Below are 25,472 nucleotides of genomic sequence, written 5' to 3' on the forward strand. Positions count from 1 at the left end.
CCATTAAATCTCTCCACGTGGAACCATATTGATGTTGGTTTGGTGTGTTTTATCCTGATGGGCTCAGGCCGACATTTAATAACAACACCAACCATTTTCCTAACACATTCATTCAGCGATGCTTTTAATGGGCTAAGAATTTGGGACCAGAAAAATAAAACACATTATATTTTTATGAGAAATATCAGAAGTTTAACTACCATAATTTATAGGAAGAACTTTGGGTACATTTGAAAGATAAACTTACCACTAGAGTCTAACATAAACTAGAGAACTTAAAAACCAAAAATTAAAGAGTCATCTCATTTTAGATTTTATCCTAAGATTTTTTTTAATAGAAATCATAGAACAAGCTACAATGGTAAAACTAGAGTCACTGGCTACTTCGATAAACAAGAAATGTTTAAGAAATCCAACCATATGCTGTTTTAAAATTCTTCTTAAGTATTTCTGCAGGTTCTAGTCCTAGCCAAATGTTATTTCTTCCACTTTTGATCTGTTCACTGGAAGTTTGAAGCAGACTTTTCTTATGTCAGTTCATAGGGAAAGCATTTGTCCTAAGAATGCAAGCTTCTGTTTTCAGGTCTTAGTCAAAAGATACTTTGTCAGCATCATGTATGAAAACCAACTAAGGCGGAGTGTAAACACAAATGAAAACTTACAACTGTAAAACAACTGGGAAAAATTTTGGGACAAAGTCTTTGAAATATTACATTAGACAAAGATATGGACTCAGGATGATAATCCATCAAAGAAAAAGGGGGAACTTGACCCCAACTGCATTAAACACTTTGATTCTCTGGCAAAGACTAGTGACAGGATGAAAAACAGTTTACAGGGACAAAAGACAGCCATGTGTGCACCCTGAAATCTCAGTCAATGGTAAACCTCATGCGTGACAGAGATTTCTTAAAATTATGATGAGCTGAAACAGCCCTGTAGTATCCTGACAAGATAGTTATGATGACACTGTCTAGAAACACTTGAGTTTATAGTAATGCTGGTGTGAAAAAGCCCACTGTGGTGTCAGACATGGAGAAGTTTAGCTTGTATAATTGTGGAAGTACACAATGCTTGATAACGACAATACACAACTTACACTGGATATTTATTGTTTTCAATATATACTCCTATTTACTAAAGGAATTAGCTATAAAATACTATGTCATGTGGCACCAGTGGTTATCTCTTGGTGACATCAAGAGGTCATTTCCAGTGACTGACCACACAAGCCTGGGTAAGTCCACTTTATAACAATGCATAGCTGAGGATGCATCTGTGTTGATAAGCAAGATATCTGATACGGCTTCTGTTTCCAGGACATATAAACAATTCTGAAAACTCGGTATCGAGGAAGATAGAAAGAAAGAAAAAATCCAGCCACCCAATTGAAAAACTATGAGAAGATATGGAAGAAGAAAGAAAACATGAATGGCTAATTACTGTAGGATGGGACACTGGGCACAATTAGCATCCTGGGAATGCAAAATAAAACCATAGGGAAGTACTACGAGGCATTATGAGAATGGCTAAAAACAATAACCTCACAAGGAACAACAAACAAAAGAAACGTGCTAATAATAGAAGGGGGGGGGACTTGAGCAACCAGTTCTAACTGGTTGTTGTTGTAACATTGCAAACTATTATAAGCCTTTGGGAAGCCTGTTTTTATAAAGTCATACATGTTCCTACTGTACTACTCAGCAGCACCAGTCTTCCTTGAGCATTTACCCAGAGAAATGAGATTTCTACTTAGAGAAAACGTGTATATGTGTTGGTAGCAACTTTATTCATAATCACCAAACACTGGAAGCTAACTAAATGTCTTCTTGTCTTCCACCCTTTCCTGTCAATAATTCCAATTCAAACGCTCCATGGATTTCGGACGTATCATGTGATTTTGATTCCACCCATAAGCAGGCCCTTCTTTACTCTGCATCCTTGTCTAGCTCACCCAGAATCTTGTCCAGTTTATACTCCACGTGGATTCAATAGCGGCCTCCAGATGGGAGGAAGCAAATGCCAGCCTCTGCACTGGGGGCCTAGAGAAGAGGCCTCACCCCACCCCCATTTTCGTCCTTGTTTAAGGCTGGATGAGCCACAGGGCGACTGTTGCTTCCGGTTTACCTCTCTTTCCTGTAAAATAATTTTTCAGGTTTTTTTCTCTTTTTTAAAAGTACATAAACAAAAGACTTGACTGTATGGATGTGCTTCTAGGAATGTAAGAAGCGAAGTGTCTAGCCCTGTACAGGCCATCATACCTGCTGCAGCATTCTCTGTGGCCGCACAGATTCCGACAGGCACCCTGCTGGTACATTGTCTGTGAGTCCCTAGTGAATAGACAATCCCCCCTAGCCATTATTTCTTACCTGGGAAGTGAGTTAACATCAAAGGGATTATTGGCACATGACACATCCCGCTCCCCACCCCCTTCTCTGCCTCCTGCCAGGGAATCCAAGCCCCTGGCTCCAGGCTCTCGCTGTGAAACCTCCCCCATCTTCAGGGAGCTTGGCTAAGAGCCTCACTCCTCTCCCCCAAGTGCTCAAGTTTCTTTCTCCTCTAGGTCCCGCCTTACTGTTGCCTCTCTGTCTGTCTGTCCATGGCTTAATAACTCTTCTATTAAACTCCTTGTTCCCCAATAATCCATTCTCAGTGCCCTCTTGAACCTTCGCCATCCCCTTTCCAAAACCTAACACACAACAAAGGACCCGGCAAAGCATGCGATAATCCTGGCTGTATGTTAAATCCATTTTGCTGATGAAAGTGGGCACGTTCAAGAGTACACAAGCAAATAAACACTGTATGGTTCCATTTCTACAACATTCCAAGCAATAAAGCTACAGGGACAGAGAGCGAATGCAAAAGGCTGAAGTAGTGAGGTAGGAAGAGATGGTGATTGCAGGAAGGCTCTAAGGAAAGTTTGGGGATGAAGGGGAAAGAATCGTGCTGTGTGTTCTAACACTAGTGAAAATGAATAGCACTATCTACAGGGAGGGAAGATGTGCTTTGTTGTACAAGAGTTATCTCAATTAAAATGCCCCTATAGTAATTACTGGAAAGGGATAGTCTTAACTGGGAAAATCCCTCCTTTTCATGCTTGCTGCATTGTCCAAGCCCATGGTTATTTAAGACAGCCCTGCTGCAGTAAACCGTCTCAGAGTCTTGCATCAGGCTTATGGTCTTTAGATCCATGGTTCCAGCTTTGTTCTGATTGTTATCGTTTCCTGGGAAAAAATTATTGAAATCATTGTCTAACTCCCTTTTAATTTCTTTGACCATACTTTCTTAATTCACATGCAATATCAATTTCATCTTAATGGTAACACTATTATTCTATGTCATGGCAAACCTCTATGTTTGGTTCTTCTGGAAAGTCTGAAGTCCTTTGGAGTTTCACTCCTGACCACAAACTCTGTTAAATTTTATTCATATGTTTATGGCACAATACTGTCCCCTCGGGCCAGGATTCCTCCCCCGGAGCTGGGGACCGAACCCAGGGCCTTGCACTTCCTAGGCAAGCACTCTACCACTGAGCTAAATCCCCAACCCCCTCCCCGTATTTTCTTTCTCTGGGCTAATTCTTACTCATCTCTTAAGTTTTGGCTAAAGACTGAGCATAGATACTTACTAGTTCTAGTCTATCTATTATATTCTGGACATGAGAGGTTAGTATATTATTATTGTTGTTGTTGTTATTTTATAATCTTTGTGTTTATTCAGATCGTTTTGTCTTTGAAACTTTAAGTCCCTTTATATTGATTTGACCCAAGACCCATTCAGTAAATGCTTTCTTCATTTTGCTCATCATAGATAGCTTTGTGGACCATCTATAGCATAGGCAAACATCTGACTGGCTGTCAAATCACAGAAATAATTCAAATGAATGAAAATGTATCTGCAGACACCTTTTCCTGATGAAGAAACCCTGGAAGAAGTTTTCTAAACTAGGTGGTCAAATATAACTGCTGTTGTAACATAACATCTGACAAAAGTCACATAAGGAGGACAGGGTTCATTCTAGTTCATAGTCCACCATGGTGGTGCAGTCATGGCTGTAGCAAATTGGGTCAGCCAAGTCCATTAGCATCCACAGTCAGGAAGCAGAGAGTGATAAATGCTTCTGTTCATCTGTTTTTCCCCTTTTAATTCAGTTTGGGGCTCCAGTCCATGGAGTGTTCAGGAGTCTTCTCACCTTAACTAACCTAATACGGATATCACAAGCATTCTCAGAAGCTAACCAGTTCCTCACAGGCATGCTCAAAGGCTTCTCTCTGGATGATTCTAGAACCCATCAAAGTGACAATTTGGACTAATCATCAGAGGCCTCATTACTCTGCCTCTTAACTTTGGTAAACAATCAGTTTTCATAGCATGTTATAGCCAGCAAAGTTTTTTAGTCAGAGCCTTTAGGAATTTTTCAGTCAGGTTGTTTTTTATTGTCAAGATATAAGAGTAATAGATATATTCTGGATGCAGCTCCCTTGTCAGATACATGATTTACAAATGTTTTGTTACAATCTCTGGGTTGTGTTTTAACTTTTGGATGTCCTTTAAGCATAAAAGTCTTTAAACACAACTCAATCCATTTAATCTCTTATTCTTTTGTTGTTTGTGCTCTTGTTGCAATATTCAAGAAAATGTTTTCTACTCCAAGGTCTCAGAAATTTATTGCAATAATTTTGTCTTAAGAATTTTTAGAAACCACCTTTGCATTTAGATTCAGTGCTCTGATCCATTTGAGTTAACTTTTGTGCATAGAGTAAAGAATGGTGTGATAGTTTGTATATGCTTGGCCCAGGGAGTGGCACTATTAAAAGGTGTAGCCCTTTTGGAGCAGGTGTGTCACTGGGTGTGGGCTTTAAGACCCTCATTTTAGCTACCTGGAAGCCAGTATCCTGCTAGCAGCCTTCAGATGAAGATGTAGAAATCTCAGCAACAAAGTTTCCATATTCCTACTAGGATAGCTCATTAAGCCCCATTTAAAGCATCCCAAATCTAAAGTCCAAATCTAAAGCTTTCCAAATCTAAAGTCCCCAAATCCACATCCTTCCAAAGAAAAGCATGGTCAGGCCTATCACAGCAATACTCTACTCCTGGTACCCACTTCTGTCTTAGTTAGGGTTCTACTGCTGTAAACAGACACCATAACCAGGGCTACTCTTATAAAGCCAACATTTAATTGGGGCTGTCTTACATGTTCAGAGGTTCAGTCCATTATCATCAAGGCAGGAGCATGGCAGCATCCAGGCAGGCATGGTGTAGGAGGAGCTGAGAGTTCTACATCTTCATCTGAAGGTTGCTAGCAGAATATTGACTTCCAGGCAGCTAGGATGAGGGTCTTAAAGCCCATAGTGCCATTCTCTGGGCCAAGCATATACAAACCATCACAAAGAGTCTAGCTTCATTCTGGTGTGTATTAATATCCATTAAATATAATTTTCTTATCTCTTCCATAATCCTATTTTAAAAAACTAGCTTTTCCAGCTTTTCCTCCTTCCATATGTTAGGAATATATAAAAGCCAACATATCCCAAGTTGTGTTTGTTACAGTGACCAGTGGGAATGCTAAACCCTATGCATCATTTAATATCACATCCCAGGGAAGGGTCTCTGACTGTCCAACTCATTTGAGAAATATGGGCTTGGACTGACAGGAAGAAAAGAATAAGTCGTGGGTACCAAGAGCTCCCTGGTGTGTGAGATGTGGCCACTGTAAAATGTAGCGATGTTAAAAAGAAAGAAGGGCATTGAAAGTAACAGTCATTGTCACCTGAGTGTAAACAAGAATAGTTAAGCCAGATGTGGTGCCATGTGTCTGTAAGCCCAGCACTCTGGAGGCTCAGGAAGGGTAACGAGATTTGAATGCCAGACTCAGCTACTTAAAGAGACTCTGTCTCAAAACAACAACCTGTCCTTAAACACTGTATTAGTTACTTGTCCTATTGCTATGACTAAATAGCTAACACAATCAACTTTAGGGGAGGTTTTATTTTGGCTAGTAGTTTGATGGGATGCAGTCTATCATGGCAGGAGTCATAAGGAGTCTCTGTAGTGGTACATGCTCAAGGCTGCAGGCTCACATTGCATAGGATCCACAAACAGAGACAGTGGGATTCTGTGCTAAGCTAGTTCATTCTTTTACTTCCCTTTTATTCATTCTAGGAGTCTACCATATGTAATGGTGCCATTCAAATCCAAAAAAATGGTCTACCCTCTCAGTTAATTTTCCTCAAAAGCTCTAATACACACATTTTAAAAAAAAGTGCCTCATTAAAGCTGTAGCTGTTTATTGATTCAATCAAATGACGGTTCAAAATAATCATCATGAATACACTAAATTTGAACAGGCTCGCATGTAATGGGACTTTCAAGGAAGCTTTTTAGCTACCAACTAAAATATTGGAAGCTACTTTCCACCATGTAGGAGTGCAAGTTGGAGCAGGACACTGACTCAAGGATGATGGGAATCTGAGTTCTGGATACACAAAACCTGGCCACCATGTTTACTTTGTAGTAAAGATAAATTTACAAGTATGAGGGTGAATTTGAGAAATGCAGGCAGTGTTATGGAAACTAAAGAGCACCAGGAGGAGAAGAGTTTGAGGAAAAGTGTTTTGTTACTGAGGTAGGTATTGAAATGAAAGTCAAGGATAATAAAGGAAAAGAAGCCAGAGGTGAGTGATGGGAAGATTAGACTTAAGAAAGCCAGCACCATTGCACAGTATAGCTGTAATACACGATCCTTTTGTGGGGAAATATTCTAACTTTGAACGGCAGATTTTTTAAACTCAGCCCCATTAGTATTTGAACTGACTAGCTCTGTTGTGTGATTTCTTATGAATGGTCCAATGTACAGCAGATCCCCTGGGCTCCACTTCCTAAATGCCAGGACACCCTTGTACTGTGATAAATTTGTCCTTCCCTCCCTTGGCTGAGAAGCAGTAGAAAATGGCAAGAGCGTGAGGGAGTATTCCTTTCTGGTCTTGGTGTGAAAGTGCCAGGGCGTGCATTATCCTATCTCAGGTCTTGGATGAACTGTGCGATTCATCCCGATGATCCTGGTGACCGCCGATGATCTCTTAGATGAATACTCTGTGAGTTCCTTTCAGTCAAACTCATGAGGATTGTAAAATGTGCATTTCTCAGTGCTAGCAGCTTTGACATTGCCCATATCTTCTCTCGCTCCTCTTTGCTGCCTTGCCTCAGTAGCAATAAACTTCTGAGTCGTTTTTTCCATTTGACGGTATCTATATGCACAATGGTCCCAGAGCCAGAAATGCTTGCCTTCACCTCTCTACCAAGATAATCCCTAGATTATCTAGATGATCTAGATCTAGATAATCCCTAGAAATCCCTTTGAGTCCATCTTGCCCAAACATCCTTTCCTTGGGGAATCTTTTACTGAGAACTTCCCATGTACTGCTAAGGTACACGGTTATTATTTTCATTGCAATATTTTGTACTGGAATGAAGCACTTGTTCAGTTATTTCTCCTTTCCACACTAGACTGAATTTCTAAGACTAGGGTCTATACCACTTGTCCCAGGCTTCTTTGTTTGGAATCTCAGAGGGACTTAATGTTGATCCTGGTGTGAAGAATAGAACTGCAGGAGCTAAGGTAAACCTATTCCTACTGTGACCACATCTGGACAACCAGTTGGGTGTTTAGAAATTTCCATTCTTCAGCAACTATGAGGTTCCTTGATTACAGATATTGACAAAAAGAAAGGGGGAGGGGTTTGAGTCAAACAGAAGCAATGATGCTATGAGCAAGGCACATATAAATCTATCTCCTAATTAATTTAAACATGCACAAAGCTAATTACAATATGCAGAGTACAGGTAGGATCTTGTTTAATCACTCGTCTTTCCTGGTTAGTCACAGTGCCCAGAGGCCATGTCTGTTAGTGTGCTCTCGTGGGACTCAGCCCCACCCTCAGTGTCTGTCTCCAGGCCTCTGCTTTAGGGTCGTTGGCTTCTTTTGGTTTTCCGTGTCCCACCACCTCAACATGTGCCTGGCTTGTTTGGCCTTTTCATTCTTGACATGGCATCAACTTGTACCCCGAAAGAGGGCCAGCAGCTCATAGGGCCAGAGCTCCATTTCTGCTTTGCTGTCTGCCTCGCGGTGCCAACTGTGAATTACACTCATGTGGCCTCTGTGTGGACCATCCTTCATCTTACGGCAGCCTAATTCCCCAAGGTCTGTGCAGTACCCGCTCTGGATGTGTTCAGACCATGGCTGCACATCTGCTGTTTGCTTTTCTCAGCACCCTGGGAGGGGATGTTTATCCGCCTTGAGGTTTCTTGTGGGAAGAAATAGCTTCGGGGCAGAGGCTTGTGAACAACAAGTCTTAGAAACAGACCTCTTTCTCCTTGTTTCTTCCTACTCCGAGCTGGAGCCTCCCTGGCTGTACTTAATCAGTGAGAATTATGGTGCTTGTTACTTGCTTACACTTGGTCAGGTGGAATTGGGGAAAGCTTCAAAAGTCTTCAGAAAAACTTTATTTAAAAACAAAACAAACAAAACAAAAAAATGAAGAATGTATGTAATGAGCTACCAGTTGAGGGGAAACAAAGGGAAACACATATAGGCATAAACACATGAAAATATTTTCGTGCTTATGCATCAATTTCTTTGGAAACAAATGTGGAAAAGTAATAGACTTGGCTAATTATGAGAAAGGGTACTGGGCAGTGGGAAGATGGAGTGGTAGAGAAATTTGAATTGAATCACTTTTTATAAATTGTATTATTCTAACTTGGAACTTTTGACTTCTGATCCAAAAAAATGTATGATCTATTCCAAATATAAGTGGGGGAGTATATAAATAAACAGTTCTCAGGAAAAAAATATTTATAAAGATAAGATGCAATAAAGATGAGTATTCACTTTTAACAAAAGAAATATAAATTTAAACCAGAGAATGATTTTATATATTCAACTGACAAAGACCAAAACATAAAATAATATAGAGCATGAATGTGAATTTCAAAAATCAAGTTCTCAACAAAGTGGCCATCCCAGCAGCCCCAGGAGGCAGAGGAATGCAGATCTGTGAGTACCAGATCAAACTTATCTGTAGAGTGAGTCCCAGGAAACCCTTTCTCAAAAAACAACAACAACAAAAAACAACAACAACAACAACAAAAAACAAAAAACAAAAACAAAAAACCAAAGGGGAGGGGAGGAAGAGAAAGAGAGGAGGGGGTCTTTCAAACACACTGTTGGGGTGTACACAGATTCTGGTAACCCGACAATCTCTCTCAGAGATGTACCTGTGTCTCTTTTCGTACATCACTGAAAGTCATATAAAGATGTTCGTTGCAGATATTGATATTCGTATATGACTGAAAGTAATCTGAATCTCTCAGTAATGAAGATGAAACTCATGGCATATTTACTTGGGTTTGATCTTGTCATTAAAAGAAATGATTGATCTATTTAAATATGAATATATTAAAATATTTCCAAGATATTTGGTTCATTGAGAAATGTTTGATGCAGAGCAATCTGAATACAGTCCTTCACTTGGCTGTTTCTCCTTACAGTCCCTCTGCTCCCACACCCCCCACACCAGGTTTTACTTTTGATATTTTAAAAGTAAGGCATCTAAATAATTCAATTACTTTAATTATGATATTATTCTTAATTATTAAATTAAAGGAGTCTATTTGATTGCAAGTATGCTTAATAAAATCAAGATAAACGTTGCATCTATTAAAGGTGAGTCTTTGCTTCACCTGAACACAATATTTTTACTTTTTATATGAATTGATTTTCTTAGTATTACCATTGTTTGGGTGAGGGGTTCTCAAAGGTTCATGTGATACGATCATCAGTATGTGGATGCTACTGGGAGATAGTGAAGCCTTTAGAAGGTACAACCTAGTATAACAGAGTTAGGTCACAAGGACACCCCTTAAGGAAGTATTGGCACTATGGCCCTTTGCTTTCTGTCACCATGAGGTAAGGCAGGCCTCTTTTAACACATGCTGCCACCACTGTGCACTGTTCTACCATATGCTCAAAGCACCAAGGACCAAGTTACGATGGACTGGACCTCTGAAACCCTGGGCTAAATCATATCTTTCATGAGTGTAAGTTTATTTATCTCAGGCATTTTTTACGCTAGGAGAAAATTTTCTAATGTAAATATGAAATTAATTGTGCATTTCCAGAGTACCATTGCAATTTTTCCTTTATATGTATGACTGGAGTCCATATTAAAACAATTTGTTAAGAATTTTTGCATCGGAAGTCGGGCCTCTTTTTCGTGACGCCTCCTAGGCTGTCGGCTGTGTCAAGATGAAGCTGAATATCTCCTTCCCTGCCACTGGCTGTCAGAAACTCATAGAAGTGGATGACGAACGCAAGCTTCGTACGTTCTATAAGAAGCACATGGCCACAGAAGTAGCTGCTGATGCGCTTGGTGAAGAGTGGAAGGGTTTTGTGGTCCGGGTCAGCGGTGAGAATGACAAACAAGGTTTTCCCATGAAGCAAGGCGTTTTGACCCACGGCAGAGTGTGCCTGCTGTTGAGTAAGGGGCATTCTTGTTATAGACCAAGGAGAACTGGAGAGAGGAAGCGCAAGTCTGTTCGCGGATGCATTGTGGATGCCAACCTGAGTGTTCTCAACTTGGTTATTGTAAAAAAAGGAGAGAAGGATATTCCGGGACTGACAGATACTACTGTGCCTCGTTGGTTGGGACCTAAAAGAGCTAGTAGAATTCGAAAGCTTTTTAATCTCTCCAAAGAAGATGATGTCCGCCAGTATGTTGTCAGAAAGCCCTTAAACAAAGAAGGTAAGAAGCCCAGGACCAAAGTGCCCAAGATTCAGGGTCTTGTTACTCCCGGTGTCCTGCAACACAAACGCAGACGTACTGCTCTGAAGAAGCAACGCACTAAGAAAAACAAGGAGGAGGTTGCAGAATATGTTAAACTTTTGGCCAAGAGAATGAAGGAAGCCAAAGAAAGTGCCAGGAACAGATTGCCAAGAGACATAGGCTGTCCTCACTGAGAGCTTCTACTGCTAAATCTGAGTCCAGTCAAAAATAAGTCTTTAAAGAGTAACAAATAAATAACGAGACCTTGAAAAAAAAAAAGAATTCTTGCATCGGGGTTGGGGATTTAGCTCAGTGGTAGAGCGCTTGCCTAGCAAGCACAAGGCCCTGGGTTCGGTCCCCAGCTCCGAAAAAAAGAGAAAAAAAAATTTTGCATCAACATTTGTGAAAAAAGTCTCAATTTGTCTGTTAATGTTAGGTTTTGATTTTGATATTATGCTGGCCCCATAGAATAAATATAGAAAGTTTGTTGTGGGTACATAGAAAGGCAACTGATTTTGTATCATAATATTTTGCTGAAAGAATTTATCAGACCTAAGAGTTTTCTGCTGGAATCTTTTAAGTATAGAATTACATGGTGTGCAAATAGGGATAATTTGACTTTTGATTTGCATCCCTTTCATTTTTTTACTTTTGTCTTATTGCTGTCACTGTGACTTTGAGGACTCGTCCAATGTGAGAGGAGAGCATTGGCACTCTTGGCTCATTCTAGGTTTTAAAGGAAACAGATTTTCCCCTTTAGGATAATTTTGGCTACACGATTTGTTAAGTAATGCCTTTACAATGTTGAGATCTGTTCTTGGTATGATTCTGTGATTTCTCTAAGACCTTTTATATACTGTATTGTATTTATCAATTTTGGTGTGGTGAATCATCCTTGCATTACATGAATAAAATCAGCTTGTCTATGGTATGTAATCTTAACAATGTAGCTTTGAATTTGGTTTGCAAAAGTTTTAATTGAATTTTTGCACCTATGTTCATCAGGGAAATTGGTCTATAGCTGTTTTTTATTTGTAGCCAGAACTTTCTCAACTTTTTAAGTTCATTAGAGTTTTCTTTATGAACTTGAGAATCCAAACATTTAGTACATATTTATAATTATTATATATTTTCAGTGAACTGTTTCATTAATCATTTCTCTTCTGCATAGTTTTAATTTGGGGTTTATTGAATTTCATTCAAAATAGCTATGTCAGGTGGTTTTTAGCTTCTATTTGCTTTATAAATTCTATGCTACTACATGGTCCTTGGCCAGTGGGTATCTTTACCAGTGAGGTATATTTCTTGAAGACATGTAGAAGAAACTACTTTTTAAATCCATCTCTCTGGTTTGAATATTTTTTTATTGGTGAGTTGAAGCCATTTATATTTCAGTTTATTATTAACTTTTCTTTTAATAATTTTGTAGTGTTATCCCCTCTCTATTCTGACTGGTTTTGGTTTGAAGTTTGTTTTGTTAGATATAGAAATGGCTACATCTGCTTGCTTCTTGGTATCATTTGCTTGGAAGAACTGTTTCATCCCTTTACCCTAGAAAGAACCAGCCATGGGGTCACCTAGGACAATTAGAAAACACAGATGTTTACATTATAATTCATAGCAATAGCACATTTTCAGATATGAAGTAGTATGGTTAGGGATCATGATAACATGAGGAAATGTATTAAAGGGTCACAGCATTTGGAAGGTTGAGAATCATTACTGTAAATTAATGTCTATCCTTGATGGATTTCTTGGAGGCAACAGAAAGATGAATCTAGTTTTCTAATCCAATATGTTAGTCTGTGTCTTTTTATTGGAGAATTGAGACCATTAATATTGAGAGTCATTTAGGAGTAGTGCTATTGATTCCTATTATTTTGTTGTGGTGATATGGATATCTCCTACACTTTGATTTACTGTTTTTAGATTATTTATATTTTGTAACCTCTTTGATATGGATACACTCCTTCAGTTTCTCTTTGGAGCCTTCTGTAGAATGGGATAGATAGACAGAAATTGTTGAAATTTGGTTTTGTTGTGTAATGTTTATCTTTCTCTGTGGATTGTGATTGATAGTTTTGCTGGGTATAACAGTCTGGGCTGTTATCTATGGTCTCTCAGAACTTGTTCAGGCCCTTCTGGCTTTCAGAGGCTCCATTAAAAAGTCAGATGGTAGTCTAATGGGTCTGCTTTTAGGTAACTTGGTCATATAATTTCTTTGTTCTATAAATTTAATGTTTTGATTATTATGGGTTCCAGAAAATTTCTTTTCTGGTCCTGATTATTTGGTATTCTGTATGCTTCTTGAACCTACTTAGGCAACTCATTCTTTAGATTGTAATTTTTTCTTCTATGATTTCATTATAAATCTGTACCTATGACCTAATTTTCTTCTCCTTCCTCTATACACCATTATTCATAGATTTAGTTGTTTCATGATTTCTCAATTTCCTGAAATGCCTAGACATTTTTAGATCTAACATTTTCTTTTCCAGAGCTATCCATGTTTTCTACCTTGTCTTTAAGATATGAAATTCTTTCTTCTACATCATATAATCTCTTGGTGAGGATTGCCTCTGAGGTTTTTGTTTGAAATCTTGAGTTTTTCATATCCAGTTTGCCTTTTCTTTTGTGATTCTATTTTGTTTTTATTTCTGTTGTTGTTAAATTCCATTTTCACAGCTTGAATTGTTTTCATTATTTCATTAAATTGTTTTCATTTAATGCTCTCTATTGAGATATTTATGAATCCCCATGTTAAGGTCTTTGAACATATTCATGATCACTATTTTGGTCTTTGTCTCATACTTGAACTAAATTGCTTTTCTCGGGGCCTATTGCAATAGAGTTGCCAGCTTCTAGAGGAGGGAAACTACCTTCATGCTTTTTTGAAGGACAGGATTCTGAGATTTAGGAAACTAGGGTTAGGACATTTGAAGGGTTTCTTAATTTAGAAACTAATTTTTGACAAAGTAGGCAAATACATACATACATACATACATACATACATACATACATACATAGAAAAAGTCTTTTTAATAAGTAATGCTGGCAAACTAGATATCTATTTGCAAAAGATGAAATTAGATCTGCACTTTGTACCTTGTTCAAAAAGTTAACTTGAAGGGGATGAAATTTGGTTTAAAACCTGAAATACTGGAACTAATAGATGTAAATATAGAAATTACTCTTTTAGACACTGGAGTAGGCAAGAGCTTTCTGAACAGCACTCCAATAGCACAGGACTAGTGTGAGGCAAGTGGTCCATAACACCAGACAGAAGATCTAGTAAGGCTGAATGAGCCCAAACCCTGTGAATATCAGAATTGATGATGATAGGAGTGGAGCCACTCTCTGTCTACCTGGAACACATAACCACAGCACCCCAGTGAGAACCATGGCAATCAGTTATGTAGCATAAAAACCTGGAGTACTCTATGCTACTGAGGTATCTAGATAGGCTCCAAGGGTTCAGAAATGGGTTTTTCTTCCTGGGCGTTCTTTCCTGCAAAATATATTTAATCTCTGGTTCACCCTGAGTAAGGCGTATGCATTCACATTTGCCATCAAAAAAGCAAATTGAATAGGCAAGGACTGTCTCTTCATCAAGGATCACTCAGCTAGGGGAGAAGGGGTCTTCATCATAAAGAGCTCTGTCTAAATCTCCTAGAGAAGGTCTTCTCTCTTCCAGCTTCTTCTTACTCTTGGCACTCATTTGGAATCAAACCAGGTTTCACCCCCATCCTTGCCTCTGTTTTCCCCTTTCTGCCTGTTGCATGGGCACCGTGAGGGGAAGCATAGTCCAGGGACTCCTCATTCTGACTCCCAGCATTACACCAACAGCACCTAGGTACACAGGGAACTAGGAACAGCATCAATTGTCCCAAATTCTGATGTTTCCTACCCTGGGAAAATACAGAGGGGGGATCCCCATTATGTTCTAGAGCAGATATGCAGCCAGGCAGACTAGCTCCTAATATTAACAGATGGGATTACATAAAAGTTAGAATGTGTATGCACAGCAAAGGAACCGATCACAAGAGTAGACAGCCCACAGAATGGGAGAAAATCCTTACCAGGTATTTCTGGTATACTTCTGAGGCTAATATACAGAATTTATAAGGCATGGAAGAAATTAGATAGTGAGGAAATCAAAGTGCTAATCAACACATTGGGTAATGCATTAAGCAGATAGCTTCCAAAAGAAAAAATGCAAATAACTAATAATTATTTTACAGTGTTTGACTTTTGTAATCATAATAGAAATGAAAATTAAAATGACTTTGAAATATTACCTTATGTTGGGAAGAATGGCTATCATCAAAGAATGTAACAATAAATTTTGGAGAGGATACAGGGAAAGGTGCATTCTCATTTACTGCTTGTGTGGGTGGAAATGATCTAAATCACGGAAATCAGTTTAGAGGTTCCTCAAAACAGCAGAGAACTACCCTATGACTCATTTACTTCACTCCGGGGCATATACCCAGAGAACTCCATATCCTACCAAAGCACTATTTGCACAATCTTGCTTATTACTGCTCTATCTATAATAGCAAGGAAACGGAACCAACTTAGATACCCATCAACAGATGCATAGATAATAAAAATGTGGTCTACGATAGCAATACAAAATGGCTTATTATTCCATTAGAAAATTTTAAAAGCCCCGATAGGCTTAGAATGTATAGTAATAATTGAAGTCACTCAAAACTCAGAAATGAAGCAAGCAGGCAAGCAGGCAAGCTCATATATTCTCCCTTATTTGTGGATCCTAGCCTATACTACAGTCTATGTTTTCCCCAGTTATGAGCTTTTCTTCCAGGTTTATAGTACAAGGTATAAAACTTTCTGTGCAACAGGCCTCACATGCAATCATAATGCTGATTGTTACCACTATAACTATCAGACCACTATTGCTCCAGTGGATACAACTTAAGTTTAGTTTTTACCTCACCTCCTTTTATCCTGTGTAGTCTTACCTTCGGTCTATTGATTGAATACACAAGTTCTTAGAAAACATGTAAACAATTGTTTATGCTTTGTCCTCCATTCCCAATACCTTTTTTTTGTTGTTGTTGTTTTGTTTTTTGTTTTTTGTTTTTGTTTCACCTGGTCAAGTATTTTCTATTTCATCCATTAACACTTTTAAATCTCAACAGTTCTTTTTTTTTATTTCTTTCAAAGTTTCAGTCTCCTTTCTGAGCTTTTTCCCTCCATGTTCCCAATAAGTTGATCCACAGTCTTTATTTTCTCATCCATTTCCCGCACTTTTCTCTATGCTGCAGAATTTCTTCTTTATGTTCTAGATTGCATTCTTCTGCTTCCTTTCCTTTCCTTTCTATTTCTTTCTTTTTCTTTTGAAACAGGGTCTCACTATGTAGCTCTAGCTATCCCAAAACTCATTCTGTAGGTCAGGCTGCCCTGGAACTCAAAAATCCTCCGCCTCTTGAGTGCTGAAATTGACAGTGTGCACTACCACAGCCAGCACTACCTCAGCGTTTTTGAGTGCAGTATTTAAGGAGTTGTGATTTGTTGGAGGAGTTCTGTTGCTCAGCTTTCTCGAATTTCTGTGCTTCTTCATTGTGATCTGCGCATCTTTTGGTTTGTATATCACTTTCAGGTTGATCTGGGTACATTTTTAGTTAATAGCCTTGCTAACAGCAAACTGGAAGTGTCTTTAATGTTATCAAACCATGCAAAGTGTAGAAAATCAATTGAAATCCAATAATATATTATTAATATTATGAAACATTGTAAAATGGAAAACAGAAGAATTAGCATGGAATGGGTTAGGAATTTTAAATTTTTTAGGATATGTATTTAAGTAGCAAATGAATGAGATAATGAATGAGGGAGAGGCAGGGGAAAGGAGAGGAGAAAAAAGGATAAATAAAAAATAATAAAAAGAAAAGAATGTGAAAAAAATATCATTGAGAGGAAAAGAAAGAATCTTTTTAAAAAAGAAAAACAACTTTCTAATAATGAGTAAACTTGAAGACAAAATTAGAAAAATGTTATAATAGAAATTAAATCTGAATATGTGGCACAGTAAAGTGGCTCCTTGGGCAAAGACACTTATTCCCCAGCCCCGATGATCTGAATTTGATAGCTGGAACTTGTATGGTGAAGTGAGGAAACTGATTTCCACATAATGTCTTCTAATATCCACATGTTCCCTGTGGCACAGAACATCTATGTAAATGTACATATATATATACTCATATACACATGAGCACACATGTACACATGAACATACATAAGTAAGTACAATTTGAAAATCATTGAAAATATGGAAGCTTTTGTTTTGTTGCTTAAAAAGTAGGATGAAAGGTTAGATCTATAAGTTTGTGTAAAGTTCCCATATCCCAGCAGCTCCAGTGGGTGCTGTAGGTCCAGAGAGTGAACAGGAGTGAGGACTAAGGTTGTAGAGGAATTCCACATCCTTCAGTGACTTTAGAGGAAGCTACTAAGCCAGAGCATGGACTGAACTGACCCCAGGTTGTGTCCACAAGCATGTGAAGAGTTCCACAACTCACAGTGGAAGATTCAGAGGCAGGCAGGAGGCCCAAGCTAGCACATTGAATACCTAACCCTCAGATGAAAACTTGAGATAGAGGCTCTGGCTCTAAGCACCAGTACTTCTGAGGAAAAAGATTTTCCAACCCTACTAGGATTTAAGCCACCACTGGAAGAGAATGGGTGACTAGAATTTTACTTTTAAAACTTAAAATAAGGATTTACTTTAAAAATCTGTGTTCTATCATAGCATTTGTAGGGCACATGTTTAATCTCAACAGTCAGGAGGCAGAGGTTCCAGTCTGTGTATCAATGGCTATCCACAGAAATCTCTGGCCTGGCCAGGTGGGAGGGTTCAAGCAAAGGGGAAAGGGCATGTGCAGATAGGGGGAATTGCCTCTGTTGCTTGATGCTGTACTGGTTGGGGAGGAGGGGCTGGCTAGCCAGCAAGTGGAATGCAGGAGAGTTTCTGGTGGTAAAAGCTTTGGGAGAGCATTTGCTTCCCAGGCAGTGTTATAGCTCTTGTGACAGATGCTTTCAGACAATGGAATAATTCTCATGCACCTTTATTCCTTCTGGATATGATCTTATATACAGTTTTGGGGTGGGTTGTGGTCTGACTTCCTAATGGCTTGGTTTAAGATGTTAGGGATGCCTCATCTACATGTGGAGAGATTTGGGGGGCTGCCCCTACGTGACTGGTGGCCACAATTCTCTCTATGAGGGCCTCTGGGTGCTGGGAGCAGGTAAAGCTCCTGCTGTCCCTTCAGAGTCCCTGGGGTTTCAAGCCTTAGCTCAAACTTACCAGGTTTCCTCCCATGGTCCACCACCCTGCACAGAGTCAGGATGATCTCTGTAAGTGTGAGGTCCGTCTGGTCTGCAGAGTTCCATGACAGCCAGGGCTACACAGAGAAACCCTGCTTAGGAGGAAAAGAAAACTATGTTCTACTAAAAATGGTGGTTGTACAATGTTAAATCGGGGAAGTAAAGAATTTAAAAAGAGCAAGAGAGCAATAACAAATGAAAGAAAAGCAGTGTCTTCTAACTGAAAAGAGTCTAGGCACATACAGGTTCAGAATAGAATTCTACCTCATTTACAAAGAAGCCATAACACCAGCACTCATCAATTTGTAGTGTAAAAAAGGAAAAGTAAGAATAGCCTTCAAATTCATTTCATGGAACCAGCATTACATTGATATTGAATATCAGACAAAGACCCAACAAAAGGAAAGAGAAATATAGGCCAATCTTATCAGGGAACTTAAAAACAGAAACTCTTAATATAATAATTGCTAATAGACATCAAAAGTACACAAAAGATTATCTATTAATGGTAGTTTGGCTTCATCAGAGATGCAGGAATGGTTCAACAAATGGAAATCAATAAAAATGTAACCCACCACATAAACAGATTCAAGGTTAGAAACTACATTGTTATCTCTTAGATGCCAAAAAGGCCTTTGATGACAAAATTCAACATCGTTTCAGAATAAAGGTTCTGCAGTATCTAGGGTTATAGGGCCTATATCTCAATCTAGCAAAGATATCACACAACAAGCCTGCTACCAACATCATAGTGAACAGAGAAAAAATGTGAAACATTTTTACAAACATAGGGGCAAGACAAGGGTGTCTGCTTTCTGTACACCTGTTTAATATGATTGACATTTTAGCCGAAGCAATAAGATAAGAAAAGAAACGGATAAAAATAAGAAAGTAAGATGTCAAAGTGTGTTTATTTGCACATGATGTATAGCAATTTCCTCCTAGATAAAACCATTTTGACAGGAAGACTCAAGATCCTCTAAGGAATGGTAAAATGCTGTATTCTGTAAGGAAGCACATTAAGACATGGGGTATTAGTTAAATTGTTTTCATTAATGTGTGTTATATTTACATAATTTCCTACTCTTAGTGTCTTTTCTATAACTTGTCCCATTCCCCCCTCTCCCCCCAACTCACTCTCAAATTCATGGCTTCTTTTCCTTTATTATTGTTACATATGCATATATAACCACAACCTCGTTAATCCATTTACTGTTGCTCATATGTGTATGTTCTTAGGTCTGACTGCTTGGTATTGGGTAATTGATTAAGGAGTTCATCTTTTGGGAAGGGTGATTCTCCCTCTCTTAGCAGCTATTAATTGTCTGTATCTCTTCATCTAAGGGTGAAGTCTTGTGAGATCATCCACATAGGCACCTAACTAGTATTGTCATTGTTCAAGTCTTGTTTAGGTAACCATATTGTTGAGAGTTCATACATGCAGCTTTCCTGTCTTACATAGACAGTCTTAGAGCTGCCATCTTGGTTGTCTGGCTCTTACAATCTTTCTCATTTTTCCTTTGTGATGTTCTTTGAAACTGAGGTGTAGGGGTTGTATTGTATTTCTTGGTGCTGGGCACCCCAAGGTCTGTTTTTCTCTGCATTTTAAACAGTGTGACTTTCTGTAATGGTCTCCATTTGCTACAGGAAGAAGTTTTTTTTGTTTAAATTTTATTTATTTGTTTTTATTTTCATGAGAGGTGAGAGCTACACTTATTAGTATAAGAATATATATTAGGTATAAGTTCAAATATTAAGAATACAGCCATAAATCCAGGTGTGGTGGCAAATGCCTTTAATCAAGCACTTAGAAGGCAGAGTCAGGTAGATTTCTGAGCTCAAAAATAGCCAGTTCTACAAAGAGAAACCCTGACTTAAATAAACAAACAAAGAATACAATTAGCAATTATACTACTTGAAAAAGTGGCAGTAGTTGGCTATCTTCTAGGTTCCATGGCCTCACCAGGCATGGGCAGTTGTCTAGGTTTACAGAACTAGACATGAATTTCCTCCTATTATGTGAAGTTTAAGTCCAATTAAATAGTTGTTGATTGTTGCCAGATATAAGTATCACTACTGTAACTTTGGGGATATTTTGCTTTGCTAATTCTTGTGGTTTGTTGAGATCACAGCTGTATGGGATTATTGGCAACTTGCATAGTATCTGTTTTAGGGTTTTATTCTGTCAAGAAATGCTATGACCACAGTGACTCTTATAAAGAAAAAACATTTAATTGGGGGCTTACAGTTTCAAGGTATAGTCCATTATCAACATTGTGGGAAGCATGGTAGCATGCAGCAGACATGGTACTAGAGAGGTAGCTGAGAGTTCTACACCTGGTCCACAGGCAGCAAGCAAAGACAGTAAACCACTAAGCCTGTCTTGAGCGTCTAAAATTTCAAAGCCTGCCTCCAGTGACATACTTCTTCCAACCAAAGCCACACCTACTCCAACAAAGGTGCACCTACTCCAACAAAGCAACCCCTAATGAATGCCACACCCTATGAGTTCATGGGAACCATTTTCATTCAAATAACCCCAGTACCTTCCAGTACTATGAGAGCTATTTTTCAAAAAAGAGGCCTCTGGGTCCGATCTAGCTTGATTACTCTGAGTTCTGTTGGAAGTATATGCAATCCTGATTAAAACAACAAAAACAAGAATGAAGTTGAAAACAATCTTAAAATTAATAATACCTCAGAGAGTTAAAACTATCCTGAATAATAAAAATGCTGATAGAGATATCACTACCTCTCATATCCTATTATACTACAGAGCCATAGTAGTAAAAACAACATAATTTTGGTGAAAAAGCATACATACTAATCAATGAAGTAGGACTAAGGGTATTGATATAAGTTCACACACCTATAGCAGTGTTAAAAAAACAAAAGCAACAAATATTGTAGAAGAAAATAATGGATTATGTTGAAAAAATGTGGTAACTTTGCAGAATAAAACTTGATCCCTCTATCTTATTCTGCATAATAGGATTAAAGATCTCCATCCATGATAGACCTTGAACTTTTAAACTTTTAGAACAAAGAGCAAAGAGTAGACTTCATGATATAGAAACAGGACGGCTCTCTAAATAGAACTCTGGTCAAGCTCAAAACAAGACCAACCATTAACAAGTAGGACCTCATGAAATTAAAAAAGAAAAAAAAAAAAAAACCAAAACAAAACAGGTTCTCTACTGCAAAAGGCAACTGTTAACTGAAGAAGAATACTACAGAATGGGAAAAAATGTCTTTGCCAGTTACACATCTGGCAGAAGATTATTGTGTACAATATACAAGGTACTAAAAAAGCTGAATGTCACAAAAACCAAAACCCAAACAATGGGCTACACAGCTTAACAGAGTTCTCAGAGGAAATTAAAATGCCTACAGAATATTTTTAAAAAGTGTTTATCCTTAGTCATCAGAGAAATAAGAATTAAAACCACTTTAAGATTTCATATTATGACCAAATTATGAAACAAAAGACAATGCATACTGGTGAGAATGGGGTGAATGGGGAACCTTCATGTACTGTTGGTGGGAGTACAAACTAGTGCAACTACTGTGGAAATCAGTGTGGTAATTCCTCAGAAAACTAGAAATAGATCTACTTCTGTGCATATATTTTACATGAGTGTATATATATGTGTATATATGTATACACCATGAAACCCAACTCTACCACTTCTGGGCATATATTTCATATATATGTGTGTGTATATATATGTTCATACTCACTCTATTCACCATAGCTAGAATATGAAGACATCCTAGATATCCATCAACTGATGATAGATAATGAGAAAACAGCCCCAACATACAATGGGATTTTACTTAGCTATAAAGAGAATTACAGACTTTATGGGTAAATTGATGTAACTGGAAAATATTATACTGAATTAGATCATGTGATAGTTTGTATATGCTTGGTCCAGGGAATGGCACTATTAGGAGGTGTGGCCATGTTGGAGTAGGTGTGTCACTGTTGGTGTGGGCTTAAGATCCTTAGCCTAGCTGCCTGCCTGAAAGTCAGTCTTCCACAAGCAGCCTTCAAATGAAGACACAGAACTCTCAGCTCATGCCTGCCTAAATGCTGCCATGTTCCCACCTCTGAACCTGGAAGCCAGCACAAATTAAATTCTTTATAAGACTTGCCTTGGTCATGGTGTTTGTTCACAGCAGTAAAGTCCTAAGACAAGTCACCAGTCTCAGAAATGTCTTATGAAGCTCTTATGTAGATTTATGGTCAAATATTTATATTTTTTTTTACTCAATGTGGCCTACCTGTAACATCCAGGAGACCAGAAAGAAGCCATTGGTATGGAGGGAGAAGAAACATCTTGAGGAGGACAATAGAATACAGAAGATATAAAGGAAAGGGAGAATAATGGAAAGGGAGAATTAATTGGGGAGAGGAATGGGAGTGTAAGGCAGAGGAAAGATTAGGGATCTTTTTTTTTTTTTTTTTTTTTTTTTTTATTAACTTGAGTATTTCTTATGTACATTTCGAGTGTTATTCCCTTTCCCGGTTTCCGGGCAAACATCCCCTTCCCTCCCCCCCTTCCTTATGGGTGTTCCCCCCCCCCCCCCCCCCCCCATTCCCCCCCCCCCCCCCAGTCTTGTTCACTGGGGGTTCAGTCTTAGCAGGCCCCAGGGCTTCCCCTTCCACTGGTGCTCTTACTAGGATATTCATTGCTACCTATGAGGTCAGAGTCCAGGGTCAGTCCATGTATAGTCTTTAGGTAGTGGCTTAGTCCCTGGAAGCTCTGGTTGCTTGGCATTGTTGTTCATATGGGGTCTCAAGCCCCTTCAAGCTCTTCCAGTTCTTTCTCTGATTCCTTCAACGGGGGTCCCGTTCTCAGTTCAGTGGTTTGCTGCTGGCATTCGCCTCTGTATTTGCTGTATTCTGGCTGTGTCTCTCAGGATCGATCTACATCCGGCTCCTGTCGGTCTGCACTTTTCTTTGCTTCATCCATCTTGTCTAATTGGGTGGCTCTATATGTATGGGCCACATGTGGGGCAGGCTCTGAATGGGTGTTCCTTCAGTCTCTGTTTTAAGCTTTGCCTCTCTCTTCCCTGCCAAGGGAATTCTTGTTCCCCTTTTAAAGAAGGAGTGAAGCCTTCACATTTTGATCATCCGTCTTGAGTTTCATTTGTTCTAGGCAACTAGGGTAATTCAAGCATTTGGGCTAATAGCCACTTATCAGTGAGTGCATACCATGTATGTCTTTCTGTGATTGGGTTAGCTCACTCAGGATGATATTTTCCAGTTCCAACCATTTGCCTACGAATTTCATAAACTCGTTGTTTTTGATAGCTGAGTAATATTCCATTGTGTAGATGTACCACATTTTCTGTATCCATTCCTCTGTTGAAGGGCATCTGGTTCTTTTTCCAGCTTCTGGCTATTATAAATAAGGCTGCGATGAACATAGTGGAGCACGTGTCTTTTTATATGTTGGGGCATCTTTTGGGTATATGCCCAAGAGAGGTATAGCTGGATCCTCAGGCAGTTCAATGTCCAATTTTCTGAGAAACCTCCAGACTGATTTCCAGAATGGTTGTACCAGTCTGCAACCCCACCAACAATGGAGGAGTGTTCCTCTTTCTCCACATCCTCGCCAGCATTTGCTGTCACCTGAGTTTTTGATCTTAGCCATTCTCACTGGTGTGAGGTGAAATCTCAGGGTTGTTTTTGATTTGCATTTCCTGATGACTAAAGATGTTGAACATTTCTTTAGGTGTTTCTCAGCCATTCGGCATTCCTCAGCTGTGAATTCTTTGTTTAGCTCTGAACCCCATTTTTAATAGGGTTATTTGTCTCCCTCTTGGTCTAACTTTTTGAGTTCTTTGTATATTTTGGATATAAGGCCTCTATCTGTTGTAGGATTGGTAAAGATCTTTCCCAATCTGTTGGTTGCCGTTTTGTCCTGACCACAGTGTCCTTTGCCTTACAGAAGCTTTGTAGTTTTATGAGATCCCATTTGTCGATTCTTGATCTTAGAGCATAAGCCATTGGTGTTTTCTTCAGGAAATTTTTTCCAGTGCCCATGTGTTCCAGATGCTTCCCTAGTTTTTCTTCTATTAGTTTGAGTGTGTCTGGTTTGATGTGGAGGTCCTTGATCCACTTGGACTTAAGCTTTGTACAGGGTGATAAGCATGGATCGATCTGCATTCTTCTACATGTTGACCTCCAGTTGAACCAGCACCATTTGCTGAAAATGCTATCTTTTTTCCATTGGATGGTTTTGGCTCCTTTGTCAAAAATCAAGTGACCATAGGTGTGTGGGTTCATTTCTGGGTCTTCAATTCTATTCCATTGGTCTATCTGTCTGTCTCTGTACCAATACCATGCAGTTTTTATCACTATTGCTCTGTAATACTGCTTGAGTTCAGGAATAGCGATTCCCCCTGAAGTCCTTTTATTGTTGAGGATAGTTTTAGCTATCCTGGGTTTTTTGTTATTCCAGATGAATTTGCAAATTGTTCTGTCTAACTCTTTGAAGAATTGGATTGGTATTTTGATGGGGATTGCATTGAATCTGTAGATCGCTTTTGGCAGAATGGACATTTTTACTATATTAATCCTGCCAATCCATGAGCATGGGAGATCTTTCCATCTTCTGAGGTCTTCTTCAATTTCTTTCTTCAGAGTCTTGAAGTTCTTGTTGTACAAATCTTTTACTTGCTTGGTTAAAGTCACACCGAGGTACTTTATATTATTTGGGTCTATTATGAAGGGTGTCGTTTCCCTAATTTCTTTCTCGGCTTGTTTCTCTTTTGTGTAGAGGAAGGCTACTGATTTATTTGAGTTAATTTTATACCCAGCCACTTTGCTGAAGTTGTTTATCAGCTTTAGTAGTTCTCTGGTGGAACTTTTGGGATCACTTAAATATACTATCATATCATCTGCAAATAGTGATATTTTGACTTCTTCTTTTCCGATCTGTATCCCCTTGACCTCCTTTTGTTGTCTGATTGCTCTGGCTAGAACTTCAAGAACTATATTGAATAAGTAGGGAGAGAGTGGGCAGCCTTGTCTAGTCCCTGATTTTAGTGGGATTGCTTCAAGTTTCTCTCCATTTAGTTTAATGTTAGCCACTGGTTTGCTGTATATGGCTTTTACTATGTTTAGGTATGGGCCTTGGATTCCTATTCTTTCCAGGACTTTTATCATGAAGGGGTGTTGAATTTTGTCAAATGCTTTCTCAGCATCTAATGAAATGATCATGTGGTTTTGTTCTTTCAGTTTGTTTATATAATGGATCCGTTGATGGTTTTCCAGATATTAAACCATCC

At 38.8% G+C, this 25,472-nt stretch overlaps 1 protein-coding gene across 1 annotated transcript; it reads left to right on the top strand.

The window, feature by feature from the left end:
- The first annotated feature begins 10,267 nt into the window (after window positions 1–10,267).
- Window positions 10,268–11,089, top strand: LOC116883404 (40S ribosomal protein S6-like). Its single transcript, XM_032884527.1, has one exon. The coding sequence runs from the start codon at window positions 10,307–10,309 to the stop codon at window positions 11,015–11,017; it is 711 nt and encodes a 236-aa protein (XP_032740418.1). The 5' UTR covers window positions 10,268–10,306; the 3' UTR covers window positions 11,018–11,089.
- The last annotated feature ends 14,383 nt before the right edge of the window (window positions 11,090–25,472 follow it).

The sequence above is a fragment of the Rattus rattus genome, chromosome 14, assembly GCF_011064425.1.
Source record: "Rattus rattus isolate New Zealand chromosome 14, Rrattus_CSIRO_v1, whole genome shotgun sequence".
Lineage (NCBI taxonomy): Eukaryota > Metazoa > Chordata > Mammalia > Rodentia > Muridae > Rattus > Rattus rattus.

Excerpts from the sequence above, each read along its gene's own strand:
- LOC116883404 (XM_032884527.1), top strand. The coding sequence starts at position 10,307 with ATGAAGCTGAATATCTCCTTCCCTGCCACTGGCTGTCAGAAACTCATA.